At 49.4% G+C, this 26,989-nt stretch overlaps 1 protein-coding gene across 7 annotated transcripts in view; it reads left to right on the top strand.

Annotated features, from left to right (window-relative positions):
* Positions 1 to 22,967, top strand: part of THOC5 (THO complex subunit 5) — a 30,780-nt gene extending 7,813 nt beyond the window's left edge. For 4 of the 7 annotated variants that reach the window (XM_010814099.4, XM_015475556.3, XM_005218070.5 and 1 more), the window contains 16 exons: positions 2,705 to 2,851; positions 4,251 to 4,365; positions 6,189 to 6,321; positions 7,038 to 7,070; positions 8,590 to 8,667; positions 9,336 to 9,376; positions 9,580 to 9,679; positions 11,122 to 11,230; positions 13,558 to 13,659; positions 14,245 to 14,341; positions 14,898 to 15,012; positions 16,421 to 16,524; positions 16,671 to 16,758; positions 19,101 to 19,216; positions 19,874 to 20,064; positions 22,770 to 22,967. In XM_010814099.4, coding sequence (XP_010812401.1) covers positions 2,705 to 2,851; positions 4,251 to 4,365; positions 6,189 to 6,321; positions 7,038 to 7,070; positions 8,590 to 8,667; positions 9,336 to 9,376; positions 9,580 to 9,679; positions 11,122 to 11,230; positions 13,558 to 13,659; positions 14,245 to 14,341; positions 14,898 to 15,012; positions 16,421 to 16,524; positions 16,671 to 16,758; positions 19,101 to 19,216; positions 19,874 to 20,064; positions 22,770 to 22,833 — 1,633 coding nt within the window. In that variant the 3' untranslated portion in view covers positions 22,834 to 22,967. 7 annotated transcript variants of the gene reach the window in all.
* Positions 22,968 to 26,989: the final 4,022 nt, after the last annotated feature.

The following is a 26,989-nucleotide window of genomic DNA, read 5'->3' as shown; positions in this document are numbered from 1 at the left end:
GCCATTTCCTTCTCCAATGCATGAAGGTGAAAAGTGAAAGTGAAGTCGCTCAGTCATGTCCGACTCTTCACGACCCCATGGACTGCAGCCTACCAGGCTCCTCCGTCCATGGGATTTTCCAGGCAAGAGTACTGGAGTGGGGCGCTCTGACCGTGGTGAAAAGCAGTTGTCTCTCCCAAGCAGGGAGAGTCTTCGCATTATCAGTTTGATTCCTGAGCACCTGTATGTGAGCAGCTCACTTCCAGTTACATCTTTTTAACCTTTTGGCCCAGCTTTTCCCTCTGAAGTTCCAGCAATTCATTTTTGCAAATGGATTTCATTCTTTGGAACCTGAACCCCTTGTTGCCTAGCTCCCTCTAGGTGAACAAACCACAGTTTGTCAGTGTCCTTAAACTGTGATGCCTCTTGGCAAGTCCAAGGTGAAAGATCAGAAAGAGGAAGGAACAGACAGAATAAGAGAGGGTAGCATGTTCTTGCTTGGTCAGACCTATTTGTGTAAACTGAAAGAAGTCAGGTTTTATTTGTAATAAACTTGAGATGAGGGAGACCACGATAGACGTTGTTGTTGTTCAGTCGCTAAGTTGTATCTGATTATCTCCAAACCTTTGGACTACAGCACACCAGGCTTCCCTGTTTGCTCAAACTCATGTCCATTGAGTCATTGATGTCATCCAGCCATCTCACGTGAGACCTTGGGTCTGGTGTGTGCTGATTTTTGAGAGGCGTCTTTCTCTGCTTCACAAATTTATCACATAATTATACTGAAATACAGAAGTAAAATCCACATCAGGTAACTGAGTTAACAGTGTTGAAAAGTTGACAGTTTCCTGGTTTTGACTATCATGCTTAGATATTAAGCTAACCTGGGAGAAGGGTACATGGAGGAAATAAACTCTTTAGTTTAAGATTCACAAGAAGTTTTAAAAATATTGCTATTTTTGTAAAGTTTAAAAAAAAAAAGAAAAAAAAATAAGAGGTATAAAAACACCAAGGGTATGATGCTCCACCTGTTACTCTTGTTCAGATGAAGGCCAACAAACGCAGAATGCAGCCGAATGCAATCTTGTGGCGAAGCAGTGGCCATGTGGAAGGACCAGGGACCCTGGACAGCCTGGGTTCAGCTCCCAGCTCTGCCCCTCCTTAGTTCTGTTAGTTCTGTTAGTTCTCCTTAGGCCTTGGGCAAGCTGCTTACTGATGGTAGCCTCCGTTTCATTTGGAAAATGGAAGTAATGATCCCTGTCTCAGTTATTGTAAGAATTAAGTGAGATAAGAATGGTATTTCCAGTAGTCGTGCATGGATATGAGAGTTGGACTATAAAGAAACCTGAGCGCCGAAGAATTGATGCCTTTGAACTGTAGTGTTGGAGAAAAGTCTTGAGAGTCCCTTGAACTGCAAGGAGATCAAACCAGTACATCTTAAAGGACATCAGTCTTGAATATTCATTGGAAGGATGCTGAAGCTGAAATTTCAATACTTTGGCCACCTGATGCGAAGAACTGACTCCTTGGGAAAGATACTGATGCTGGGAAAGATTGAAGGCAGGAAGAGAAGGGGATGACAGAGGATAAGATAGTTGGGTGGCATCACCGACTCAATGGACATGAATTTGAACAAGCTCCGGGAGTTGGTGATGGACAGGGAAGCCTGGCGTGCTGCAGTCCATGGGGTCACAAAGAGTCGGACACGACTGAGCAGTTGAACTGAACTGAAGGATGGTATACAGTGGGTACGTAATACATGGCAGCTCCTGTTGTCACTGCTGTACAACCTGAGCACTACTGTGTTCATGTAGCAAAAGGGATTGGGTTTCTTTTATACACATGTGCCACTATACATGTAATGGTTAAAGCCTCTAGATCTTTTCACATCAGTCCTACCATGTTGAATCTTCCTCATGTTAAGCTTAGATAGTTAATAATTTAAACTTAAATGTAGACCCTTATGTTTATTCCTGCTAAATTGCATTTCTTGGTTTGAACCTGACATTCTAGGCCTAGACCATAATGGGTTGTTTTTTTTTTTTTTTTTAATTCATTTTCCTTATGACCGTGAATACATTGTTTGATAAGCAATTTTCTTTTTATTTATATAATTATGATTGTGCTGGGTCTTTGTTGCTGCACAGGCTTTTCTCTAGTTGCAGCAAGTGGGGGCTACTCTGTAATTGCAGTAGGGGGGCTTCTCATTGTGGTGGCTTCTGTTGTTGCTGAGCATGGGTTTTGGGGTGCCCAGACTCAGTAATTCTAGCTCCCTGGCTCTAGAGAGCTTGGGCTTAGTTACCCCATAGCCTGTGGGATCTTCCCAAATCAGGGATTGCGCCCATGTCTCCTACATTGCCAGATGGATTCTTTACCACTGAGCCACCAGGGAAGCCCAACTATGATGTTTTTATTTGATTCTTTAATCTCTTAGCTCTCGTGCAGAGCTTGGAGAGGTCTGTACGTTTCATAAGCCTGCTTTCTAGGTCTTTAGTTAAATCATGGGTATAAAGCTTGGGCACCATGGGTAAGGATCCTGTGGCATGTCACCAACTACCTCTCTTCACACTGAAATACCAACTAATGAGCATTTGCTGAGAAGCCTGGATTCCAGGCTCCTGAGTGGCTGTAGACCAGGCCAGAGTACACATACCTGGGGAACTGGGGGCCCGCTTGAGCCAGTGTTTCTGAGAACAGCAGCTTGACGTTGAGTTTTTGACTATAGGTCAAAGCACGAAGAAATCGATCTGGTCAGCTTAGAGGAGTTCTATAAGGAGGCTCCTCCAGATATCAGCAAGGCAGAAGTCACCATGGGAGACCCTCACCAGCAAACCCTTGCACGTCTGGACTGGGAGCTGGAGCAGCGGAAAAGGTAGCGTTTCCTCCTTCCTGACCTGTTCACCTGTACAGACACGAACCTGTATTCACCAGGGCCAGTGCTTTGTCCTGTCCCAGGGTCAATAGCAAAGCACAGTGGGACCAGCAGAATGGCCTCTAAGACCAAATCGCGTTTTTTCATTAAGTCACACTTAGCATGTGACACTTGACCGGCTGAACTGTAAGTGGGGTTGGAATTGCTTAAGGTGGTTACAAGAAAGTTCAGGTAACCTTTCCCTGAAAATTTTAATGCCTAAGACTTAAATACCTTTTGTACTATAAATTCAATTTTTTTTGCCTTTTCCCCCACCCATAAGCATATTCATATGGTATTGCAAAGCTTTGCAAACGTTATTTCAGAAGGCTATACAGCATTCCATTGTAAATTGTCACATAATTGTTTCTATAGTGGATTGGACTTTTAAGTTGTTTGCATTTTTTTGCTATTGTAAATAATGCATTGAGGCACCCCTTTACATATAAAACTTTTTGTACTGATAAAGAGCTTTTCTTAATTAAGTGTGAATAGAATGTCTATACTTTGTAATTTAATCAAGATTTTTGTTAGGATATGGTATGTATATACATTTTTCACCCTAGACGTTTTATGGTTGTATCCCTTCCACCATGGTGACTTTTTCCTCTTTGCATGTGTACAGGAATTCTGGGGCTTTTGCGTGGCACATTTGCTTTGTTTTCTGTCAGAAAAGGTGGTGTTTTTAATCCCTTGCATTTTTCTGTTGTTGAGTGTATTTTGTGCCTTTGGTCTACATTATAAATTTATTAAATACAGAGTCTAGATCTTAGGGAATTGGTTTCAGCTTTTTAGCACATGGGACTGGCCTGTCACACCCCTGTCCAATATGTAGCCTGCCCTTGGCTAAGTCACGAGAGTTCCATTCCTGTGGCTCTGGCCTGGAATCCATCCCCACTCAGGCCAGTCTGTGGACCTCATTCAGGTTCTGTAGCTGCTGGGTCCGTATGTTTGTGAAAGTTTTGGATCTAGCCTCTGAGGCAAAAAATGGAGCAGGAGGTGACATGGGAGTATTCCCTAGTGGTTATGAGCATGGCCTCTGGAGCAGACAGGCCTGGATTCAGAGCCCAACTCTGTGCTTGCTCTTAGCTGGACGACCTTGGACAAGTTACCCACCTGCCTGAGCCTCGGTTTCCTTCTTCAGGGATAAGAAAAGTCCCCATCTTCCAGCGATTTTATAAAGGATTAAATGCCATAATGTTTATAAAGGTTCTCCATAGTGCCTGGCATGTAGTAAATGCTAGGTAAACATTAGCAGTTCATCATGACTGCGGTCGTTAGGTAGAGTCTGGCGGTGAACAGGTGTGTTGGGGTGTCCCTGGGGAGCATCCCTAGACAGTGCTCTGTCCTCCCTCAACAGGCTGGCGGAGAAGTACCGAGAGTGCCTGTCCAACAAGGAGAAGATCCTCAAGGAGATTGAGGTGAAGAAGGAGTACCTGAGCAGCCTCCAGCCTCGTCTCAACAGCATCATGCAGGTGAGAGTCTCCCCACAGGCCGCCACCTCCTTGGCTTGTACTTGGCTTTCACCACCCAGTGACCTCAGGCCACCGGCAGCCGCATCGCCCTGTGGGTTTTGTCGGTCTGTGAGCCTAGAGCGCAGTGCGAGGATGGTCCCGTCTGCAGGTGCACAGCTGGCGTAGTAAGGCTGTGTCCTTTGTGGAGGAAATGCAGGCAGGATGGGCTCAGGAACGCATATACACATCTACCTGGGTGTTTTCACCAGCGCCTCTTCCGGGTAAAACACTGTCACAGACTGTAAGCAGAGTTTACCCTCGCGTGACCTCCACCAGCCTGCAGTCCGCGAGGACCCACGCTTGGGGATGCTCGGTCCCCTGACTGCACCTCAGGGGCCAGCTGCTTAGTAGAGCTCTCACTCTGAAACGAACTTTGCTAGTACTGAAAGCCATCAGGTACCTCGGAGGGGAAAGTCCCCACTTTTTACCTGTAAAATGCAATGTCTTTCTTTATGGGTGACCTTATTTTTGTTTGTGAAGTCAGATTTGATTTAAATCTTTATAGTTTTATAAAGCAGGGTATATGGCTAACATGGAGGACTTTGTAAAAGGACCCTAGAGAAATTAAAAATTCAGTTTTGTAGGATTTGGCAAGATCTGTGTTTCCTCTCTTTAACCCTAGGTGTAGAATTAACAGATACTCATATAGGACAGAAGTCAGAAACTTAAGTTTTGGTTGTACTTAAATTTTTCCTGTTAACTGGAAGCACTCCAAATGCTCCTAAGTAAGGTGTAGGGTAAATAAATTCTTGTATGGTTCAGTCTTAACAGTTGTGATGGAAGTGTGGAACAGCCTATTACTGACTATAAAATTATGAAACAAATGCAAGTTGGAGAACATGTAGTATAATCTCTTTTACACGCGCCTTCATTTACAGAGTATTGAATGCATGCGTATGTGTGTTAAGTCATCTGTGTGCTTAGAAAAGTATGTTTTCACACCAGACCATTAATGGTTACCTTTGGTGGCTGGGAACTGGGAACTTTTGCCTTATAAACTTGAATACAACCTTTTAAAAAAGAAATACTTGTATTACTTTAAAAAAATAATTTTACATAAAACCATACAGCTTGTAAATGTACATGCGGGTCAGTGAATTTTCACTGTGTGCACATTTTTGAACATATCTGTGTAATCAACACTCAGAATTGAGAAGAACATTACCAGTTTTCCAGAAGTTACTTTATTCCTCTCACAGTCTGGGGAGACAGTGACTGCCACTGTGTACACGTGGTTTATATCTCCATTCATTTAGACCTTTCATTTCTCAGGTGTTTGTGTAGAAGTTTACACACTTGATGCTTAGGTACTTGATATTTTCCTGAAGCTAGTGGAATTGGTATCTTTTTTTTTTTTTCCTTTAAAAAACAATTGGAATGTAATTGTTTTATAATACTGTGTCAGTTTCTGCCGTACAACGTGACTCAGCTATACGTATACGTATACCCCTCCCTCACGAGTCTCCCTCCCACCCACCCCCATCCCGCGCCTCTCGGTCGTCACGGAGCGCTGAGCGGACATCCCCCCATCCCGCGCCTCTCGGTCGTCACGGAGCGCTGAGCGGACATCCCCCCATCCCGCGCCTCTCGGTCGTCACGGAGCGCTGAGCGGACATCCCCCCATCCCGCGCCTCTCGGTCGTCACGGAGCGCTGAGCGGGGCTCCTTTGGTATCTTTGTGTAAAGTGCATTTTCGTGCTGTTTGCTGTTGCTGTCACCTTGATAAGGTTCCTGTGTGAACTGCGTACCAAAGAGAAACAAAATCCCTTCTTCCGTTGCTTGCAGGCCTCCCTCCCGGTGCAGGAGTACCTGTTCATGCCCTTCGACCAGGCTCACAAGCAGTACGAGACAGCCAGACACCTGCCGCCTCCCCTCTATGTGCTCTTTGTCCAGGCCACTGCGTACGGGCAGGCCTGTGGTGAGTGTGAGGCGGGCAGGGAAGAGGGGCTGTGGGAGCAGCGGCCGAGGCCAGGGGGCACTGGAAGCACCGCCTGCCGAGGAAAGCTCCCGGGCCCTGCCCAGAAGCCCTCAGGTGACAGACGCTGCCTCCCCTCTGCACTGCCCAGCATGGCTGCTTTGACCAGCTGGCCTAAGGCTGGACTAACCTGATGGGCACTCCAGGATGGATGGCTTTGAATCTCTGATGAGCCCGGCTGGTCGGCTGTTGGGTTCAGTGCCCAGGCGGCCTCTCCATGCTCCCAAGTGCTTCCCCCATCAAGGCACGCTTGGCAGGTGGATCGGTGCCTTCTGCTCGCTTGAGGGAGAAGCTCAGTGAACACAGGTCCCAGCCAGCTCTCCCAGGCTTTCACCGCCGTGCCCTGGGACAGGCCGCATGTCATCACAGTGAATTACCAGGGGAAAGGAGGTGTCCTTATTAAGCTTGAAGGCAGCCCGTGACTCCAGTAGGATTTGGGGACGTTTCTGGAGATCCTACCTCTTGCCTTCCTGCAGCTTTCCCCCGGCACCTAAACTTTTCTCCCCTCCCCCACCCCACCACCTCAGACCCACGCTGCATCAGTGCATGCCTGTCCTCCCAGCCGCGGCATCCACACATTACTGTCTCTCTTCTTGTGTCTTCCCGGTCCCTTTGATCCTCTCCCTCCCCTCTGTTCTCCCTCCTGTTTTCATCATCAGCTCATAGGAAATCTTCCCAGCCCCCTAGACAGGGTGAGTAATTTTCTTTTCTTTTGTGTTTGAAATCCAGCCTGTTTTCATTCCCATTTTACTGTGGAATTCCAGGAGTAAACCAGTCAAAAGAACAGTCTGGCATTTGCCTGTGTTTGGTGGGGGAAGCCAGTTTCTTTGGGACGAGCTATGATGGTTCGTGCAGGGTTGTCAGTGATAAGCAGTGGTCAGCCACCTGGGAATACGTCAGTGGCCTGCCCCTTGGGGGAAGTCTGTCATCCTTCTTTACACTCTTGGGCAAACTCTTTTCGGCCCCCACGACTATGTGCATCTCTGTACACCCCTTTGAATGGAGCAAGAAGGGCTATAGCCTCTCTGACCTCCCAGTACCAGACGCACAGAGTTCCACAAAGGCAGATCCAAGCATCACTTGGTGAGGTGTCAGGCCTGGTGCAGGGATCAGGCTGCTTAGCTCTGTGGTAGAGGGAAGAAAATCCCATGGATGGAGGAGCCTGGAAGGCTGCAGTCCATGGGGTTGCTGAGGGTCGGACCCGACTGAGCGACTTCACTTTCACTTTTCACTCTCATGCATTGGAGAAGGAAATGGCAACCCACTCCAGTGTTCTTGCCTGGAGAACCCCAGGGATAGGGGAGCCTGGTGAGCTGCCGTCGATGGGGTCGCACAGAGTCGGACACAACTGAAGCGACTTAGCAGCAGCAGCAGCAGCAGAAGGACCAAGCTCAGGTTGAATAGACTTGGTCTTAAATCCTAGTTTGTCTACTTGGCTGTTGTATCTAACATCCCTGAGCCTTAATTTTCTCAGCAGTAAATGGCTAGAGTAATAGTATTTCTCCTGTAGGGTTGTTGTGAGGATTCAAAGTGAATTTTTTTAAGTAATTTTAAAATTAAAGTTACAGGTATTAGCTCATTCAGTCCTCACCAGCCAGCCGGGCAGCTCCCATCTGTCAAATCCCCGTTTCACAGGCGCCAAAACTGAGGCTCTGAGCAGTGACATAACTTCCCAGGTTGTGAGTTTGGGAGTTGGTTGGGTAGAGACTGAGGCCTGAGAGTAGACTGCAGGTTCCATCTTCCTCCCCACTGTCCTTCTTCCAATTAAATGTGACAGGCAGGTGCTGGGTGTTTGGTGTAGCACAGAAGAGAGAATAAGAACTGAGGGGAGAGCCGTCGTTCCTAAGATGTGGACAGTCACAGGGTCCAGATGAGAGCTTTTATGATAGTTGGCAGAATTGTGCCATATGGCTCTGGGCCATTGGTTTGGATTTCTTTGCCTTGGTGTAAACCTGAAAAGAGAATTCACACCTAGTCTCGGTTGATGCTTGGCCAGGAATCTGCACTCTGAGTCCTTGTTTTCAGTAAATGATGGAAAAAAGACTTGGGTTTCCTGCCTTGCCGCTCTGCATCTGGAGAAGGGCGTTTGGCCTCCCAGCCCCGGTCAGTAAGGAGCGGTGGCAGGTGCGGGCAGTGCGGCCCCAGGGCGGGCCTGCTTGTGTGGTGAGCTTCCCTCAGCAGCTGTCACAGGCGGCTCTTTCTTGCTCCCAGATAAGATGTTGTCTGTGGCGATTGAAGGCAGCGTGGATGAGGCCAAGGCTCTGTTCAAGCCTCCTGAGGACTCCCAGGGTAAGTGGTGCTCAGGGTCCTCCCCCACGTCCTCCTCTGCTGGTTCCGGGGGCGCCAGGTCCCCCCCCTCAGGGCCGTCTCTGGTCTTGTGGAAATGAGCCGTACTGGTTCTGAGGGGCAGGGAGCTTGGCTTCAGCGTCTCAGTGCTCAGGGTAAACAGGGAAAAGCCCTTCCTTTGGATTCAGTCCTGCTTCTCACTAGCTCACGGTGCTGGGGAGACTCTTCAACGTTTGGAGCCTCAGTTCACTCACCTGTCAAAGCAAGATAGTGATAGCTCGTGTATCTGGGATTGTGATGTGGGTTAAAGGGGGTCGGGCATGTAGATCGCTCAGCGTCACCCTCAGCACATGGCATGTAATCGTCAGATGTATGAGCTGCTGCTGTTGTTTATGTCACTGTTATTGCTTCCATCACCAGCGGAGGACCTTAGGATGTCCCTAGGACGGCATTAAAAAGCACTGAAAGAACTCAGGAGTGATGGGATTGTAGGTCATTATCCTTTTCCTTGCATCGCTGTACTGTACTGAGTGAGAAACAGCGATTTATTATTTATTCTAAGGAAATTCATTGACAAAAGCCTAAGCCGTTTTACACGCCCTCAGGAGGTGCTCTGGGGAGAATTGGGGGAGTCCCCTCATCCCCCAGCTGCCTTCTCTCTCTCACTGCAGACGATGAGAGTGACTCGGACGCCGAGGAGGAGCAGACCACGGTGAGAGCGTGGGGCCCGCTAGCTGCCAGGTGCCATCCTTCCTGGAAGCAGAAGAGAGAGATGTGAAAGAGAGGGCGGCCGGGATCCTGGCAGCCTGAGAGCTGAAGCACAGGTCCCAGTGCTGAAGCCCTGGGTGGCAGGGAGAGGGAAGTGGGGATTCCTGTGACGTGTGTGTAACCTGCTCAACTCCCTCCTTTGTCCAGAAACGCCGGCGACCCACACTGGGAGTTCAGCTGGACGACAAGCGCAAGGAGATGCTGAAGAGGCACCCGCTGTCTGTGCTGCTGGACCTGAAGTGCAAAGGTCTGTCTCTCCATGGTCTGGGGCATCTCCTAACACCAAGGAGTGCGGCCAGCTGCAGCCACGCGGGGTCTGGCAAGCCAGTGCCCCCTTGGCTACAGGAAGATTCTGGTTTCATATTTCTGTTTTCCTTTATTGTTCTTCATGGAGTTTGACTTTATTTTCCCTTCCTGAATCATAACCCTAAAAACATAGCAAAACCATTAGACACATCAGGGACACTTGATGGAGCTACCATCTTTCTGAATTTGACAGGTCAGATACACAGAGCAAGTTGCCAAGAGTGTGCAGCTTTTGACATACTCTTGACATACAACATAATCAACTTGCTTAATTTAATACATACAAGTAGAACTTTGTATTCTGCAGAGAATGTGGGTTTTGAAACTGGCTTCATATGGATACTGGAGCACATGATAAAGCATCCCAGCGTGATAAGAGTTAATGGTTAGACATAAGCTTCCTTCTCACCCCAGCCTCCCAGACCCTGGGCCTAGGTCTGAGTTCCAAGGAGGGCCATTGTGATGGTTTTCTGTGTATTTTCAAGAAATAGTCTATGCAATAGTCAGTTCTTGACATCAGATGGCCAAAGTGTTGGAGCTTCAGCTTTAGCATCAGTCCTTCCAATGAATATTCAGGGTTGATTTCCTTTAGGATGTCTGGTTTGATCTCCTTGCTGTCCAAGGGACTCTCAAGAGTCTTCTCCAGCACCACAATTTGAAAGCATCAGTTCTTCAGTGCTCAGCCATCTTTATGGTCCAGCTCTCACATCTGTACATGATTAGTTAACCGGAGTGCAGTTTTCAAAATCAGAGTTAGTTTCATTGGTACTATACCGTTAACTATAGAACTTACTCAGATGCCCCTGGTTTTTCCCCTAATGCCCTTTTCCTGTTCCCAGATTCAATCCAGGATCTCACGTGCATTTAGTCATTGTGCCCCTTAATCTCCTCAAGTCTTTGCTTGTTTTTTGTGACCTTGACACTTTGGAAGATGAGGTTTATGTATCATGTAGAAACACTCTCAGTTTGGTCTTGTCTGATGTTTTCTGATTAGACTGAGGTTGTGGGTTTTGGAGAAAGCTCACCACAGATTGGGTGTTCACCGTCCTGTATTACGAGGGATCCGTGGAATCACTGCGTCTTGGTACTAGTGATGTTAACTCAGATTACTTGCTGACCTGGTGATCACTTGATCACTTTTTTCCCTTGTTGTTTTAGTTGGAAGCAGTCTCTATGTCCAATCCACTCTCAAGGGAGGAAAATGAAGCTCCACCTCTTGGAGGGAGGAGTAGTAAAGAATTTGTAGAGACTTTTTTAAACTCAATATTAAGTTGCCGTTGTTTTTGTGTGAAAGATCTTAAATGTCGTTGATTTTCTCTGATTCTGTTGACTCCCTTCTAATGTCAGCTCATAAAGGATGTCTCTTTTCCTCCTCCCCTCCAGATGACAGTGTGCTGCACCTGACTTTCTACTACCTCATGAACCTCAACATCATGACGGTGAAAGCCAGAGTGACCACCGCCACGGAGCTGATCACCCCCATCAGTGCAGGGTATCGCTGCAGGGCTGCGGTGTGGGCGGGGCTGTGATGGGCGCCTGCCTGCTGGGCTGTTCCCGGATCCTCTCTCACCTGACTCGGAGGGGCTTCACGGCCGCACTGGCTTCTGCTGTCGCGTCCACAAGCCCAGAAGTCCTGGCGCACTAAGGGTATATTTAGAAAGCACTCACTGACTGGAATCCGTGCAGCCTTCTTACTACACAGCCGATGACAGAAACGACTGCAGCCTGTTGTAAACTGAGTGGGTGGGCTCCAGCTTTTACACCAGTGGAAAGAGTGTGAACGTGAGACTTGGCAGACTTTACCAGGTTGGCAGATTTAGGCCTCTCTTTCTCTTGTCTTTTTCTGTCCCAAGAGCCTGGGATTTTACTCTGCAGCTCAGCTCAATCCCAGGTTGTCCTTACCTGGCAGGGGCAGTGGGAAGAAGACTGGTGGGTGGGTTTTGAGGAGGGTGAGCAGAGGCACATAGAGGCAGCCACAGGGGCAGCATCCCCAGAAAGGCCCTGACCATGGCCGCTGGTCGTGGGAGGAAGGGAGGAGGACCAAGAGGGCCTGGGGGTGAAGGAGGCTCGCCTCCCAGCCCTGCCCCCGCTGAGTCCTCACGTCAGGTGTAGACAGACTGGGAGGCGCAGGGCTGGTGCCTGGTGGGGCAGGGCTCTTTGCGGGGCTCCCCGAGGGTGGCTGCCGTCCACCCTGCGCTGAGCGTCTGTGCCCGCTCCTGGCTGCATCCTTGTCCCTGTGCTTGAGAGGTGCTGGGTCATCCCGAGCACTGTGGGTGCTGTCGTCCTGTTCCCACCTCACGCCAGCAGGGGGAGCCCGGGGCTGGCTTCTCCAGACCACCCAGTCGCACTGCGCAGCCAGAGGGCCGGGTGGAGCTCCTTGCGGTGAGCATTCTGCCTGCTCCCTTCTCAGATGCCCACCTGCTAAGCCCTGGGGCTGCAGGCTGGCTCCACTGAACCCTGAAGCCCTCTCTTCACCAGCCTCTGCACGTGCAGTCGCCTGCTCTTTAATGTCCATTGTTTTCACCAAATTCAGTTGTCCTAAGCCACATGTTGTGGGTGGAAATTTGTCAGAATTTGATCATTCCATCAGGTTTTGTCAATTTCAAGTCCTAATCTTGTGCAGTTTTACTGTTTCATTTTGGTTGATTCAGTATATTAGTATCAGTCACTAAATATTGGCTACAAGAGTGACAGTTACTGATTTTATAGCTAGTTCTCTGTAGCAGCGAAGAGGACAGAGACCCCTGGGGGTGGGAGTGATCCAGGGAGACTGGCAGGACAGAGCGGTGCAGAGCCGCACTCTGCCACTCTCCTGGGCCGAGTTCCCAGAGGCCCAGTGCAGAGCCGCAGACTGCCACGCTCCTGGCCGAGTTCCCAGAGGCCTGCCGGGCTCAGAGCAGCAGGATCAGCCGTCTGCCTGAGTCACTCCTGATGCTGTCCCGGGAAGGTGAAGGGGAGCTCCCACGGATGAAGGGAAAGATTGGGCCCTGTTGGCCTTTGTGATCAAATTACTCCATTCTGCGCCTGTGCTGTCTCTTCTCTGATTGTCACTCTCAATTACATGTTTAACCGTTGTGAGTAGGTGGCATTGGCGTCACTGTGTCTTTCTGCTTACAGCACTGGGTCACCTTGTCTCCAGTCTGTGTGATGTATCTTTTCTGGGAATGTTCAAGGGGAGCTCTTTCTGTGGCAGCATGAGATGAGGTGAAGTGTGAGATAGGCAGAGCATCAGAGCTGCACACTGGATCTCTTTGGAGTAGAAATCCGTTCTGCTCCTATGAAAGTTCTGAGTGTTCCTATTTCTGGTGTCATAGGGTTTTGCTCCCTTGAGGAAAGGCTCTGGTCACTGTATACTTCTTGAAGGGATAGGTTTCTTTAGAAATTGCTGATTAAAGGACTGCCTTGGTGGTCCAGTGGTTAAGACTCCATGCTTTCAAGGCAGGGGCCGCAGTTCCTCAACCAGAGATGGGATCTGCACCAAAAACAAACAAAAATGGTGATTAATAGTATTACTGTCTTTGATGGAACAGTGTAAATCCTTGCTCCAGCGCTTACTAGCAGTGTCAGCTTGGGCTTGCTGTATCTTTCATAGCCTCCAGTTTCTCCTCCATAGAATGGAAATGCTAATCCTCCCTACTTCATAGGGTTGTGAGGATCTGATGACCTCAGGCATATACAGGGTCTGGACTGCAGGAAGCATTCAGTAAAAGGTGGCGTTTCTCATCAGTGGGAGAGGGCGTTACCACCCCCAGATGGCCACATCTGCATCGAGCCAAGGGCTTGGCTGGTGTTCTCATTGCAGTCTTTTCCCTCCTCCAGTGACTTGCTGTCTCCTGACTCAGTCCTGAGCTGCTTGTACCCTGGGGATCATGGAAAGAAGACTCCAAACCCAGCCAATCAGTATCAATTCGATAAAGTTGGGTGAGTCAGCAGCATTTCCTCCTCTTCCAGCCTGTGCACTTCAGAGTTTCTCTGGTGACTCAACCCAAAGCAGGAGACCTGTTAGGACCAGAGGCCTTCCGGGGGTGGGGGTGGGGGGTGGAGAAATGGTGGAGCAAGAGGGAGTGCTCCATCCAGAGAAGGGGACACCTGTCCTTTCTTGCTTATGAGGCCCTGGAGAAGGATGGGGAAGGGTGGAAGGGTCAAAACTCTGGAAATGTGGTAAGAGATGTGTTTAACGTTTTAGTTCTCTTGAGGATTAAAATTTAGAAAATACTTTATAAATTGCCAGACTGATGAAAAGATAAGTACACTGCCTTTTCATTGAGATTTGCTAATGAGTTGAAGACTGCCAGGGAAAAAGAGAAAATTGGCTGTGGGAGAGAGAAAATTCACAGCAGGGAACTGATGAACTTGAGAGGCCTTGCTGGCGGCCTGGCTGTGAGTGCGCTGAGCCTGCAGGACCGTTCTGTTTAGGGGAGGTGAAAGGGTGGGATGAGGTATATGCCCTGGGACCACTGCAGAAGTGACTTCTAAACTCATTCCATTCTTTGTTCTTCTGTGCAGCATCCTGACTTTGAGGGACTACGTACTTGACCTCGGTCACCCCTACTTGTGGGTGCAGAAGCTGGGTGGCCTTCACTTCCCCAAAGAGCAGCCTCAGGTGTGTCCACTGATTGAGTCCCCTTGGCTGAGGAGCCCTGTTCCTCTCCTTCTCTGCAGACTCCAGAAGGGCTTCTGATGGCCTCTGGGACTTGAAACTAGCAGAATGCCAGCCCTCTGGGCTGTGACCTGTCCTCCCTTCACTCTAAAGTGTCCAAGGCCTCCAAGCGTTTAGGTATCTTTTGCTTTCACCCTGAGCCTATTACCCGCCCAGGTCAAAGTAACTTGGATCCTTGCCCTGCATGTCCCATGGCTCCCGGTGCTCCTTCCCCTTGGTCTTATGTACAAAGGTACCAGAAATGAACCTCAGGGCAACTGGCACCTCAGCAGAAGCCTTCCTTTCCCCCAGCCTCTTAAGATCCCAGCAGCTTGTATCATTCCTGCTGGGACTCGGTTTCTGGTTCCCACTTCAGGGAGACCCTGCTATCCCCAGAAGACATCTACGCCAGGACGTGGGTGGTCCTGGCCGCCACAGGCAGGCAGGCCCTGGGAGAGAGGGGTGGCAAGAGGAAGGCACAGGGAGCACTCACGCGTGTGCTGTGCTCTGTCACCCACAGCACACTGTGATCACAGACCACTCTCTGAGCGCCAGTCACATGGAGACCACCATGAAACTGCTGAAGACCAGGGTGCAGTCCCGCCTCGCCCTCCACAAGCAGTTTGCCTCCCTGGGTAAGCGGTGTTAGTCAGGGTTGTGGCCTGAGCCACTCAGCACAAGGACAAAGACCACGGAGCCCCGCGCTCAGACATCTCGAATCCTGATGACAGAGTCGGCTGGCTCCCTGGCTCTTGCTGAAGAGAGGTGTTAGCTGGGCCACTGGGGAGAGCTCTAGGCCACCAAGCAGAGGTGTGAGCTCCCCGCAGGGCTACAAGGCCGTCTCGGCCCGCCCAGAGCCTTTTGGGAGTCCATCTTATTGGATTGGTCTGGAGCACTGGTCGGGAGCACTCATGCTAGGTCAGCGCATGGCAGACTTTGCTGTGCATTTTAACGGAACCTCATTCATTCGGGGTCCCCAGTGTAGTGCTGGGGAAGGAGCCACGAGCACAAGACAGAGCCCTGCTTCTGCAGAGCTTGGGCTCGGCTTACTTGAATACAGCTGTTCCGTGACCCATGCCTCCTCCCTCCATTGACTCCTGAGCTGACATCCGCCAGGCCGGGGCTGAGCCCAGGGTTCACCATAAGCTCCCAAGTGATTCTGATCCTTGACCAAGATGGTGGCCATGTGGGGGCTTCTCATTTATTCATTCTGTAAACGCTTGTCACAGCCTGTCAGGCACGAGTGAAGGAGGGTTAAGATCTTTCCAATCTGAAAAAAGCCGCTCAGGGCTTCCCTGGTGGTCCAGTGGTTAAGACTTCACCTTCCATCGCAGAGGGTGCAGGTTCTATCTCTGACTGGGGAGCTAAGATCCCGCATGCCTTGCAGCCAAAAATCCAAAACAAAACAGAAGCCATATTATAACAAATTCAATAAGGACCTTAAAAGTGGTCCACGTCAAAAAAAAGAGCCACTGTCAGGAAAGGCTTTGAGTTCCCAGCACCCGTCTGGAGGCCCTACATGGACTCTGGTTTCTCTAGGCTCCCCATCAGCACTGTGGAGTTTGTTTTGTCCCAAGGTTGGATGGTTGTCATCCTGGATAGCGTGGACCATGTTGGCATATTTGCTCATTGAAACACCAGCAGGAATTAGCCCTGGAGCAGCCCTCCTGCTCTTCTCTAGAGTGACCGGCAAGGAAGACTTAAATCCTTCCTCGTACAAGGTCAGCTGAGAGAACAGCCCTCTCGGCTATTTGATCTAATTAACACTCACTGCCACAGAGGCACCTCATTGGTTCTGGCTGCAGGGGGTTTTCCTTTGCATTGAGGATGAAGCGCTTCGAATGCTGGGACTGGGTCCCGCCGCAAGCACAAGCACTGGGCGAAGGTCAGGTTGACGTGCCTCCGTTCCTGGCCCGTGTTGACCTGAGTACCGAGTGTACCTAGACAGCCAGCAGGGCCATCTGAGCCCTTCAGAGGGTGGCGGTTACCCAGCTGTGGCGGCCGATTTCCACCTGTGACGCCCCCTGTCCTGCTCTCTCTTAGAGCATGGCATTGTCCCGGTCACTAGCGACTGCCACTACCTCTTCCCTGCAAAGGTCGTCTCTCGCCTGGTGAAGTGGGTGACGATTGCCCATGAGGACTACACGGTAGGTGTTGGCGGGGGCGACAGGCCACCGTTACTGTCCTGGGGACAGCAGACCCGTGTCTCCTTTCTGTTGCTGCTCCTCCCGAAGGGCGGGGCAGTCTGACAGGAGGCGCCAACAGCTCACCCCCCTGCCCTTGGTGACTTCAGGAGCTGCATTTCACCAAAGACATCGTAGAGGCGGGACTGGCCGGGGACACCAATCTCTACTACATGGCACTCGTGGAGAGGGGCACAGGTAACCACTCTGCTGATGACAGTGGCTCTAGGTGAGGGGAGCCGCTGAGAATCAAACCTTCCTGGGAGCTGGCCCAAGGAAGCTAAAGATCTGAACTCCTGCCTCAGGGACTTAGCAGTCTCGGCTGTGAGAGGCAGCGTTCAGCCAGGACTTGTTCTGCAACAGTCCCGCCTCAGCTAATCGTCACCATGGTCCTGGCACTGGTGACGTTCCCGCTCTGTAGGTGATGCTCAGTCACACACCCAGTCAAATCTCTGAGCCTGAGTTCTGAGCCCCTTTGCTTCATCACCCTTTAGAATCAGAGACCTGCTCGTCCTCTCTTCAAGGTAGGGCTGTCACTCTCAGGCTGTGAAGCGCAGGACTCTCCTCCCTCTTTGCAGTCCCTGCACTCACTTGGGGAGGCATTGAGAGCTCTGACTCCTCACCTCTGTCCTGGCATCTGATCGGCCAAAGCTTCCAGCTGGACCCACCCTGATGGCGCCTGTGGGGCTGTCGTCCAGCCCCAGCCTCTGCGGGTCTGGCTCAGCCTGCTGGATCCCACCCCAGAGGCTCAGTGCTGAGGCTGCAGGGCGGAGGGAGTTGTCTGTAGTTCCAAGATAGTGTGAGAAATGAAAGGTTAAACACTCTTTGATGTTCACGTTTCTCTACCCCTGTTTCTTCACTTTGCATGTTTTTAGAAATATTCTGAGGAAATTAGATAACTTCAGATACAGTGGAGGCTCCTTGATCCCACTTCATTCTCACCCTCATGATGGGTGACTGCTGTTTGGAATTTTGCGTTTACTTTCTGTCTTCTCTCCTTTTAAAAAATACTCAAACCTCATCCCTAAACAACGCAGAGTGCTGTTTTGAAAGGGCACAGAAAACTATGCATCCAAGAAATTTCCAAAGCCCCGAGAGTGGGAAATCATTGGAAGACATCGCTTTTGCTTCCTGGATGAGGGGAACAGAGCTTGGAAAAATAACAAATATACTGTATTCATACAAAGGATGAATGTAATCATTTAAATTTTTATTAGGTGTGTTGTAATAGAATTTGAAAACTTAAGAGTGAACTTTAAATAAATAAGTGGACAATAATTTCATAGTATGGATTAAAAACAAAAAAATTGGTGGACGAGAGATAAACCCAGAAATACATTCAAAACTATTATGACAGAAACAACAGTAAAATGTCACTTTTCCATAAATGTTGTGACTGTCAGGGTAGAGTTATCTTAACCTACACTCTCTTGTTCTCTATTAATTTATTCGAATTACTAGTGGATGAGAGTTCATTCCCTCCGCCCCCATAAATAATGAAAAAGGGTGACTAAGCACTTAGCTCATTGATGGAGAGGTTATCCTATTGAAAAAGACAAAGGCTGTCACCAGAGAAAAAATAAGTATGTTAAAAAATACAAATATCTCATTTAATGATTATGAACACAGCTTTGGTACCAGGTAGCTCTGGTTAAACTCAGCACTGCTGTTTTGCGGCTGTTTGATGATTTTTAGGAAGTTTCTGTCAGAGCCTCCGTTTCTTTAACTGAAATGGGATGAGAATCGTTATCAGAATGAAATAAAATGTGGGCAAAAGGGCTCAGCACTGTGCTCGGAAAACAGTAGGTGCTCGGTAAATGCTGGTTATCATAAAGCTTCACGTAACAAGATAGATAAAGAACAGAGAAAATACATTTGACTATAATGTGACGTCTGGCATACAAGACTGTTGAAAACCAGACAGGGCGCCTTCACTGGGAAAATCCTTAACCTGCTGGCAAATAAATGCCAGTTAAAACAGACTTCTGTCAAAGTAGTAAATAGAACTGGGCAAACCAGACTCAGGATTCCCCACATCTCTGTGTCCTGAGGCCCAGTCACAGGACCTCCCCTCCTGCAGCCTGACAGTACCACTTTGGAGTTTCTAGGCAGAAAGTAACGGAGAAGGCAGTGGCACCCCACTCCAGTACTCTTGCCTGGAAAATCCCATGGACGGGGGAGCCTGGTGGGCTGCAGTCCATGGAGTCGCTAAGAGTTGGACACGAGTGAGCGACTTCACTTTCACTTTTCACTTTCATGCACTGGAGAAGGAAATGGCAACCCACTCCAGTGTTCTTGCCTGGAGAATCCCAGGGACGGGGGAGCCTGGTGGGCTGCCATCTATGGGGTCGAACAGAGTCGGACACGACTGAAGCGACTTAGCAGCAGCAGGCAGAAAGTAAAAGTTGGTAGCAGAGTGTGCTCTGAGCACCTGGACTAATGTGAGACACAGAGCTGGCCTCAGGGTTCCAGCAGGGAGGTGGTCGTGGCTGGCAAGCCGGCTCTCAACTGCGTTTTCCTCCTCTCCCCACCTTTCCCAGCTAAGCTCCAGGCTGCTGTGGTGCTGAACCCTGGCTACTCCTCCATCCCACCCATTTTCCAGCTCTGTCTGAACTGGAAAGGGGAGAAAACCAACAACAACGATGACAATATTCGGGTAAGGTCCTCAGAGGGTGATGGGAGGAGCAGGGAGAGCCTCCTTAGGCCGGGGTGGGGGGCGGTGGGGCAGAACCAGTAGTAGCTGGGGTCTTGGCACTGGCGCAGTTCCAGGGCAGATGCTGCTGGGATTGTAGAATGTGCTAGAGGCTGCAAGGTGTAGTGAAGTGCTCAGACCCCTGTCAGCCCCTTACTAGCCTGGGATCCACAGGTTCACCCTGCTTATAAAACAGGGCTAATACAAGACCAGCCTTGAAAGGTTATTTCAGGCTTATGTGGAAATGTAAAACGAACAAGAACGAGACAGAGTATGAAATCGTTGCCCGTGTTAATTACTGTTATGGCCATGGATCTGACTCCATAGCCAAGGAGCACACTTTGAAACCTAACACTTTCCCATTTGGATCTGATCTTGAGATTCTTCCTCTGTCCATCTTGCTCTTTTTGGCTGTGGACATGCAAGGCAGGAAATGTTCCAGGTCAGATCAGGAAGACTCCATTGTCTTGAGGAGCGGGCGCCTCAGGACAAGCCAGCCTGGCTTGATCTGCAGAGGCCCAGGCTCGGTTCTTGTGAAACCATGAGACCCAGCTGGCCTGCAAGTGGTGCTGAGTTTCTGGCTTCCCCTCCCTGCCCGCCCCCCCGCCACCCCCGCCATAGGCCATGGAGAGCGAGGTCAACGTGTGCTACAAGGAGCTGTGCGGCCCGCGGCCCGGCCACCAGCTTCTGACCAACCAGCTGCAGCGCCTGTGCGTGCTGCTGGACGTCTACCTGGAGACAGAGAGCCATGACGACAGCGTGGAGGGGCCCAAGGAATTTCCCCAAGAGAAGATGTGTCTGCGGCTTTTCAGGTGAGGGACAGGGCCCCGGGACCTCCAGCCCTGCCTCTCACAGGGACGTGGGGCAGAGTGAGCCTGGCACAGAGGGCACATGTGTCCTCGGGTGCTCTGGTGTCCTTTCACTGTGGAAATTAACATCTTGCTGCCAGATTTCCCGGAGAGAGCTCACTTCCTCCTTCCTAAAACTTGCCTGTGGCCCCTGTCCTATCAGCCCAGCCCAGTCCAGTTAGTTCATCGCGTGTACACCCCAGAGGTGGGCCTCATGCTGCGTGAGCAAGAGGACTTGACTACACTTCCTTTTCTCTGCTTTCTGTGGGAGCCAGTAGGTTTTTTATGATTCAAATGAACTTTGTAAACTACAGAGAACACAGGGATGTCAATAGATGCAGGCTGTAGCCCTGTATACAGACTAGACATGCCTTCCCCCAGTCCCCAGAGTCTGCTGTACTCCCTGCGGTGCTCCCACGTCCAGGAGGACCACAGCTGTAGGCAGTCAGGCGTCACAGAGGAGCCAGCTGTGAAATCACACACACAGTGCGGCCTCCGCTGCCTGCTCACCAGCTGTGTGACTGAAGGAGCCACTTCAGCTCAGCTCTGAGCCTTTCCCAAAGGCTGAAATGGAAGCTTTACCTTCTAACTTGTGACGAAGCAGAGGTAGTTCACGTAGACCTTCCAGAATGGATCTTGGCACAGACGGAGCCTCAGAAAATGCCCGCAGGCCCTGGCGGCTTGGTATTTAGTGTGTCTGCAGGCCCCGCACTTCTGGCTGCTTTTCCTTCCGCTTTGGTGTTGGGTCCTTTCCTTCCCTTTCATCCCTTAATTCACGGTCTTGTTCTTCAAGTCCGTTTCAGAACCCTGGAGCCCACACTCCTCAGGCATCCCTTCCCTTTGGGGCAGGGGTCTGGGGAGGAATGGTGTCACAAAGGGCTATAGTCTGTATCCAGTGAGGACATCGCTGTGTTCTCTAACAGTCTGGAAGGTGCCTTGCCCGCCTTCACCTTCTCACACAGCCGGCCTCCGCCCCTGGAGGCTGTCCCACGTCCTCCCGCCTCCGTCTGGCGCCTCCACCTGGCCTGGCTTCTTGTGCTAGTTGATAATAGCCAGCTCCAGCCCCGCTGTGGCTGCGAGGTGGAGCTGACGGCTAGGTGGCGCTGTGTTCTGGGCTTGCTGTCCCTGGTCTGTCTTAAGTGAGACCTCAGCTCTTCCTCGCGCCCGCCTGCTGTAGCTCGTTTCCAAGGTGGAAATTCTCACGCGGCCAGTGTCTGTTCTTTGCTGTCTGGTGGTTCCCATAGGACCCGTTTCCTGAACTGCTTTGTTCTCCAGGCTGTGCTCGTCTGTCACTGTGTTCTGGGAAGGTGCTCCTTTGGCTACCCAGATCCAGTTAATTCCATGACTGATGAGATGTGGGATGTGAGATTCTTGGTTGGAGTCTCCCTGACCACTGGGATCAGGTCAAGGGCCTGGGCTACAAAGGGCTGGCCTGGGCCGCAGGACACTCAAGGTCTGGCTCTGCCTGGGGCTGGCTACCTTCAGGCTGTGGGGTTTCCATCAGCTGTATGCCTCAATTTACCTGACTTGACTCTGTACCCTTCTAGTGTTGGGAAGGTTCATGACATCATTTTAAGATAAGACTTTGGGGCCAGAAAAGCCTGGGTTGATTGCAGCTGCTGCCTGTGTGATCTGGGTCTGAAGCTCTTGAGCTTCAGATTCCTCATCAGGAAAACTGTATCTACTCAGGTGGTGTTGGTAGCATGAAATTAAACCAGGGGAGCCTGTCAAGTGCCAAGCACGGTCCAGGCAGAATAAGCCCTCCTTTAAGTCCGTTCTGTGCAGTGTGGCAAAAATGATATACAATCTTCTCCCTCCGGCAGACACCCACACTACCTCTCACCCTCCCTCCCTCAGACCAAGATCCAAGGTGTCACCTTCTGGTTGCCACTGAAAGTCAGTCACAGGCAGAAGAATGAGAGAGGCCCTTTAGCGGGACATTGTTCACCGTGCAGTCGTGTGGAAAAGAACCCTGCGTGAAGTTTTTGCCCAGGGACCCAAGACTTGAGCTGAAGCACCTAAATGTCACAGGGTCCAGGCTTTGGCTGTGATTGTTAGCCTCTTGTGCCAGCAGGCTGTAGCATCAGACATGGTTTTGAATTTGGTCTGTGAGACTCTCTGACTGTCTAATATCAGGTGGTTCACATCCCTAAGCCTGCATTCATTTAAAATCTTTGAAATGAAAGAAATAGCATCTCTGAAGTAGCAAGTATAAACACAAGGCCCTTGGCAGGCGCTTAGTACAGATTCTTTTCCCATGTAAACTCCTACCTGCATGGGAATCTCCCTACAAAGGAGGATTTTAAATTTATATTTTTTTAATCATAGATGTAAATAAAACATGTTTATTATTAAACATAAAAACAGCAACAAACTTGCATAAAAACACTGTAAACAGTGAGGGTGCCCACGCCCCCTGCCCCCTGAAGTGCCCGTCGTCAGTGGGCACTTCCAGGCTCATGTGGGCACTTCATGCCTTCGGGGGCACATGAAGACGTTTTTTCAGAACTGCTGTCATATCTTTCATACTGTTCTATGGTCTGCTTTCCTTACACCAGTCTTTTATTTTTTTCCTTCACAGCTTCATAGTAGTCCTTTGTGTGGATACATTCGTTATATCAGCCCAAAGGTTATGGTGTTAACTGGCCTCCCTTCTCCTATTTCTCTAGGGGTCCCAGCAGGATAAAGCCATTTAAATATAACCACCCTCAAGGATTCTTCAGCCATCGTTGACGTCGCTCTCAGCCTGTTTCGCCGCAGACCCTAAGTGCTGCGCCTCTGCTTCCGGTTCGGGCGCACACGTGGCTCTTGATAGTCTCCCAGGACAGGTTTTCTATTTGTAGCCTATTAAAATGTCACCTGACTAAGTGGCCTTTGTCTGCGGCTCCTTGGGGAGAGGGGGTGGCTTTGCAGTCCGAGAGGGCAGGTGGGAGCGAGGCACGGCGTGAAAGCGCACATGGGGATAGCTTTCCTGGCTGGCCGAGAACAGCAGAGAGAACCGTTCCAGCTCTGCAGCAGACCCTCACTGTCTTCACGTTTGTCATCCAAGTCCCCGCTGTTAGCGGGTGGCAGGGGAAGCCAAAGTCAGCCTAGTAGAAAAACCAAAAGCTCTTCTTCCCCCGTCCCCTCACGCTTTGACCCTGTCGGTGTCTCCAGCAGCCAAATTCCCCTGGCTGGTGGATGTTGCAAACATCTGACAGCACAACGAAAACAGACAAATATGTCCCAGAGAGCAACCGTGGATCTTGCAGGTGCCGTGGAGTCGATGAGAGTGATGCCGGAGGGTCTTGGGCAGGGCTGCTGTCCAGTGATGCTCTGGCAGCGTGAGAGCCGGGAACTCCAGAGGAGAGGCTTCAGGGTAACGGCACGCAGGAACCTCAGGAAATACTGGTTTGATGCTCAGAGGATTAGGAGAAGTCCTGAGGAAATAGGTAACGCCCTCTAAAATGTTTAAAAAACTATCTCCTTTATAATTCTGCAAAAGTCAGACAGAAACAGAGGATAGCCTACAGTGCTCTTAAACAGTTTTGTCAGAAAAATTATGCCCCATCCCCCCACCAAAAAATCAATACTCAACTCCTGGTTTATTTTAAGAAATAAGATACAAAGATGTAAAAAATATTGAAGCATTATTACAGAGTTGCAGGTATAAAGTTCACTAATTAGAAAATGAAATAAAGTTTTATTTTTCCATCTTTATTGAGATATAATTGACATATAACTGTGTAAGTTTAAGTTGTACAGAGGGATCATGATACATGATACATTGAGAAATGATTATTGCAATAAGATTAACACATCCATCACCTTACATAGATGAGGCAGGGAGGAGATTGGTGTGGGGCTAAGAACTTTGGAGATCTATTCTTTTAGCAGTTTTCAACATACATAAATCTAACAACAAAAAAAATTGATGTACTTAAATCTTATTTACCATGATATTCCCAATCACATGGATTTTTTCCTTCCCATAACACACTTTGAAGTTTGGTTTGGTGAAGTTTGGTTTCCACTATAAATGGAATTTTTTTAGATTTTTTTTTTTCCCCATTATGGACCATTTTTAAAGTCTTTGTTGATTTTATTACAATCTTAACTTCTATTTTATGTTCTGGCTTTTTGGCCACAAGGCAAATGGGATCTTCGCTCCCAAACCAGGGGTTTGAACCCGCACCCCCTGCATTGGAAGGTGAAGTCTTAACCACTGGACCGCCAGGAAGGGCCCCTCTAAATGGGATTTTACCAGTTACCCTTGGATACTGTGGACCTCTGGTATAAGAGCTGTTTGCTCCTATCTTCTCAGCTGATTTCTGAGTATCCCTGTGACAAGGATTTTCTGAGGCAGAACCTAGGAGGTTCTTGGCCTCCCCAGGGCCCTGCTCTTTACTGACAGAAGCCTGAGCCCAGTGAGAAGAGAAGGCTCCTCCGGGGCTTCTCCCTCCCCTCGGCCTGGATCATTCCTTTAAATTCCAGAGGTAGATGCTCTCCAGCCCACGGGTCCTCAAACTGTATTGTGTGTGAGAATCACCCACCCTGGGAGCGATTAGAAACGCGTTCCCACGCCCCACTCTAATATGTGGACTCGGTCGACCTCAGATGGGCCAGGGAAGTGTATTTTTAACGAGCTCCCCAGGTACACTTTGTCCTAGTCTCTTTTTGGAAGTCACTGCACTTTCCGCATTTTTTCTCGTGACTCCTCCAGTGATACAGTAATGATTCCCTGTAAGAAGCACCCTCTTGTGTCTCTTGCCTGAACCTCCGGGCACTTCTTTCTCTCCTGTACTGAGATTTCTTTGTCTTTTCCCTGACCTACTTGCCTGAGACGATTTCTGCCGGCATCCCCCTCGGTCTGGCCACCTTCAGGCCTTGTATCTCACCGCCTGTGCTGAATAAGATTGAAATGGGGCCTAAAAATAGTTCCTTTGATGGCCCCTGCATTGCAGCCTCTACTCTGTTCTCGACTGGAAGGCGGCCAGACTGACTCAGCACACAAGCTCGGCTCTTGAGAGCTGGGACAAGGTTGTAGAGACAGCCTGTGAGGGCTGGGAGGAGGCTCTGCTTCCTGGGCAGAAGATGTCAGAGCCAGTCACCCTCTAGAAGAGGTTTTCCCCTCTTCAAGGGAGCAAACTGAACAAAAGAATCCTTTGGCCTTAAGAACTAGGGTTCTAAAACTAGCGAGAAGCCCAAGACAATCCAGCCCCTTTGAGCTACTGAACCAAGCCATTTGTATCTCCAGTGGGCAGATTAGGGGGAAGGGGCCTGGCTTGGGAGGACCTCAAAGCTTCCTTCTTGGCCTTGAACTTCTCTGAACCACATCCCATACAGCAGCCCCTTTCTGTCATCCTCCTACACCTTGGTCTCAGCCCAGGGTCCTTGCCTTTTTAAAGCTGCTACCCATGTTCTTGCTTTCTCAGTATCTCCTAGTCTCTCTCGTCCCTTTTTCCAAGCTTGTTCCCTGCCAATTATTTTCTCAGCAAATACTCCAAAGACCCCTTCTGTTTTAAGAGCATTCCTGCTGATCACAAAGCTAAAAACCTTATCCATAGAATGAAGCAGAGCTGCCTAGGCTTCCAAAGAAACTTTCCTCCCTGTCTGCGTAGCCCCAGCTCTGGCCTTTCCATGGTATTCAGCAGCCTCTCTGTTGAGATCAAAGAGGTGTCAGGCATCTACTTTGTGTCAGGCCCTGTGCTAATTATGATTTTACATTCACTGTCCTGTTTAATTACAACACATGGCCAAGGGTTCACATTCCCTACATGTTTACAAATGTTAGGAAACAGGCTCAGAGGGTTAAATGACTTGTCCGTTGCTCACAGGGTTCTTTAACTGCCCACCCAAGGTGCGAGCCCAGCAAGGTTTACCTGCCTCCAAGGCTTCCCTTTCCACAAGAATAGCTTCAGGCTAGCATAGCTTCAAGCCAGCACTCTCGCTGGGCCATTTGTTCATTTCAACGACACAAGTGCGCCAAGAGCACTGTGGTGGTCGAGAGGCGTAGCTTGGTGTCAGACTGACCAGTGGGTCCATTTCTGCCACAGATATGCTATGTGCATCTTGGTTTTGTTTTTTTTTTTCCATTTCCTTCATTTTGTTAAGGGGGTATATTAATTGATTTTCTTATATAGAACCGTCTCACTTGACCATTGTGTATAATTTTTTAAATATGTGATTGGATTTGCCTTTTTGGCATTTGCTGAGGATTTTTATATCTACATTTTGCAAGGGATATTAGTTTGTGATTTTGCTGTGGTTCTTTGACTTTGGCATTAGGGTATCACAGACCTCCAAAGATGAGTTAGAAAGTGTTTCTTCCTTTTTTATTTTTTGAAAGGGTGAGAAGGATTGGTGTTAATTCTTCTCTAAATGTTTGGTAAATTCATCAGTGAAGCCATCAGCCTTAACCTTTCCTTGTGGGTAGTTTTCAAAATACTGCTGCTGCTGCTGCTAAGTCACGTCAGTCGTGTCCAACTCTGTGCAACCCCATAGACGGCAGCCCACCAGGCTCCTCTGTCCCTGGGATTCTCCAGGCAAGAATACTAGAGTGGGTTGCCGTTTCCTTCTCCAATGCATGCATGCATACTAAGTCACTTCAGGTGTGTCCGACTCTGTGTGACCCCATGGACGGCAGCCCACCAGGCTCCTCTGTCCACGGAATTCTCCAGGCAAGAATACTGGAGTGGGTTGCCACTTCCTCTCCCTTTCAAAGTGGTAATATGTAATTAGTTATTTAATGCCTTACTCTACTTGTAAGGCATGTCTATTCAGATTTTCTGTTTCCTCTTGAGTCAGTTTTCAGTAATTTATGTCTTTTTTAGGAATTTGTTCATTTACTCTAAATTATCTAATGAGTAGACATACAGTTGCTCACAGCATTCCCTAATAATCCTTGTTG

Source organism: Bos taurus, chromosome 17, assembly GCF_002263795.3.
Source record: "Bos taurus isolate L1 Dominette 01449 registration number 42190680 breed Hereford chromosome 17, ARS-UCD2.0, whole genome shotgun sequence".
Lineage (NCBI taxonomy): Eukaryota > Metazoa > Chordata > Mammalia > Artiodactyla > Bovidae > Bos > Bos taurus.
The sequence above is the reverse complement of the archived record's forward strand: the minus strand, read 5'-3'. Positions and strand labels throughout refer to the sequence as shown.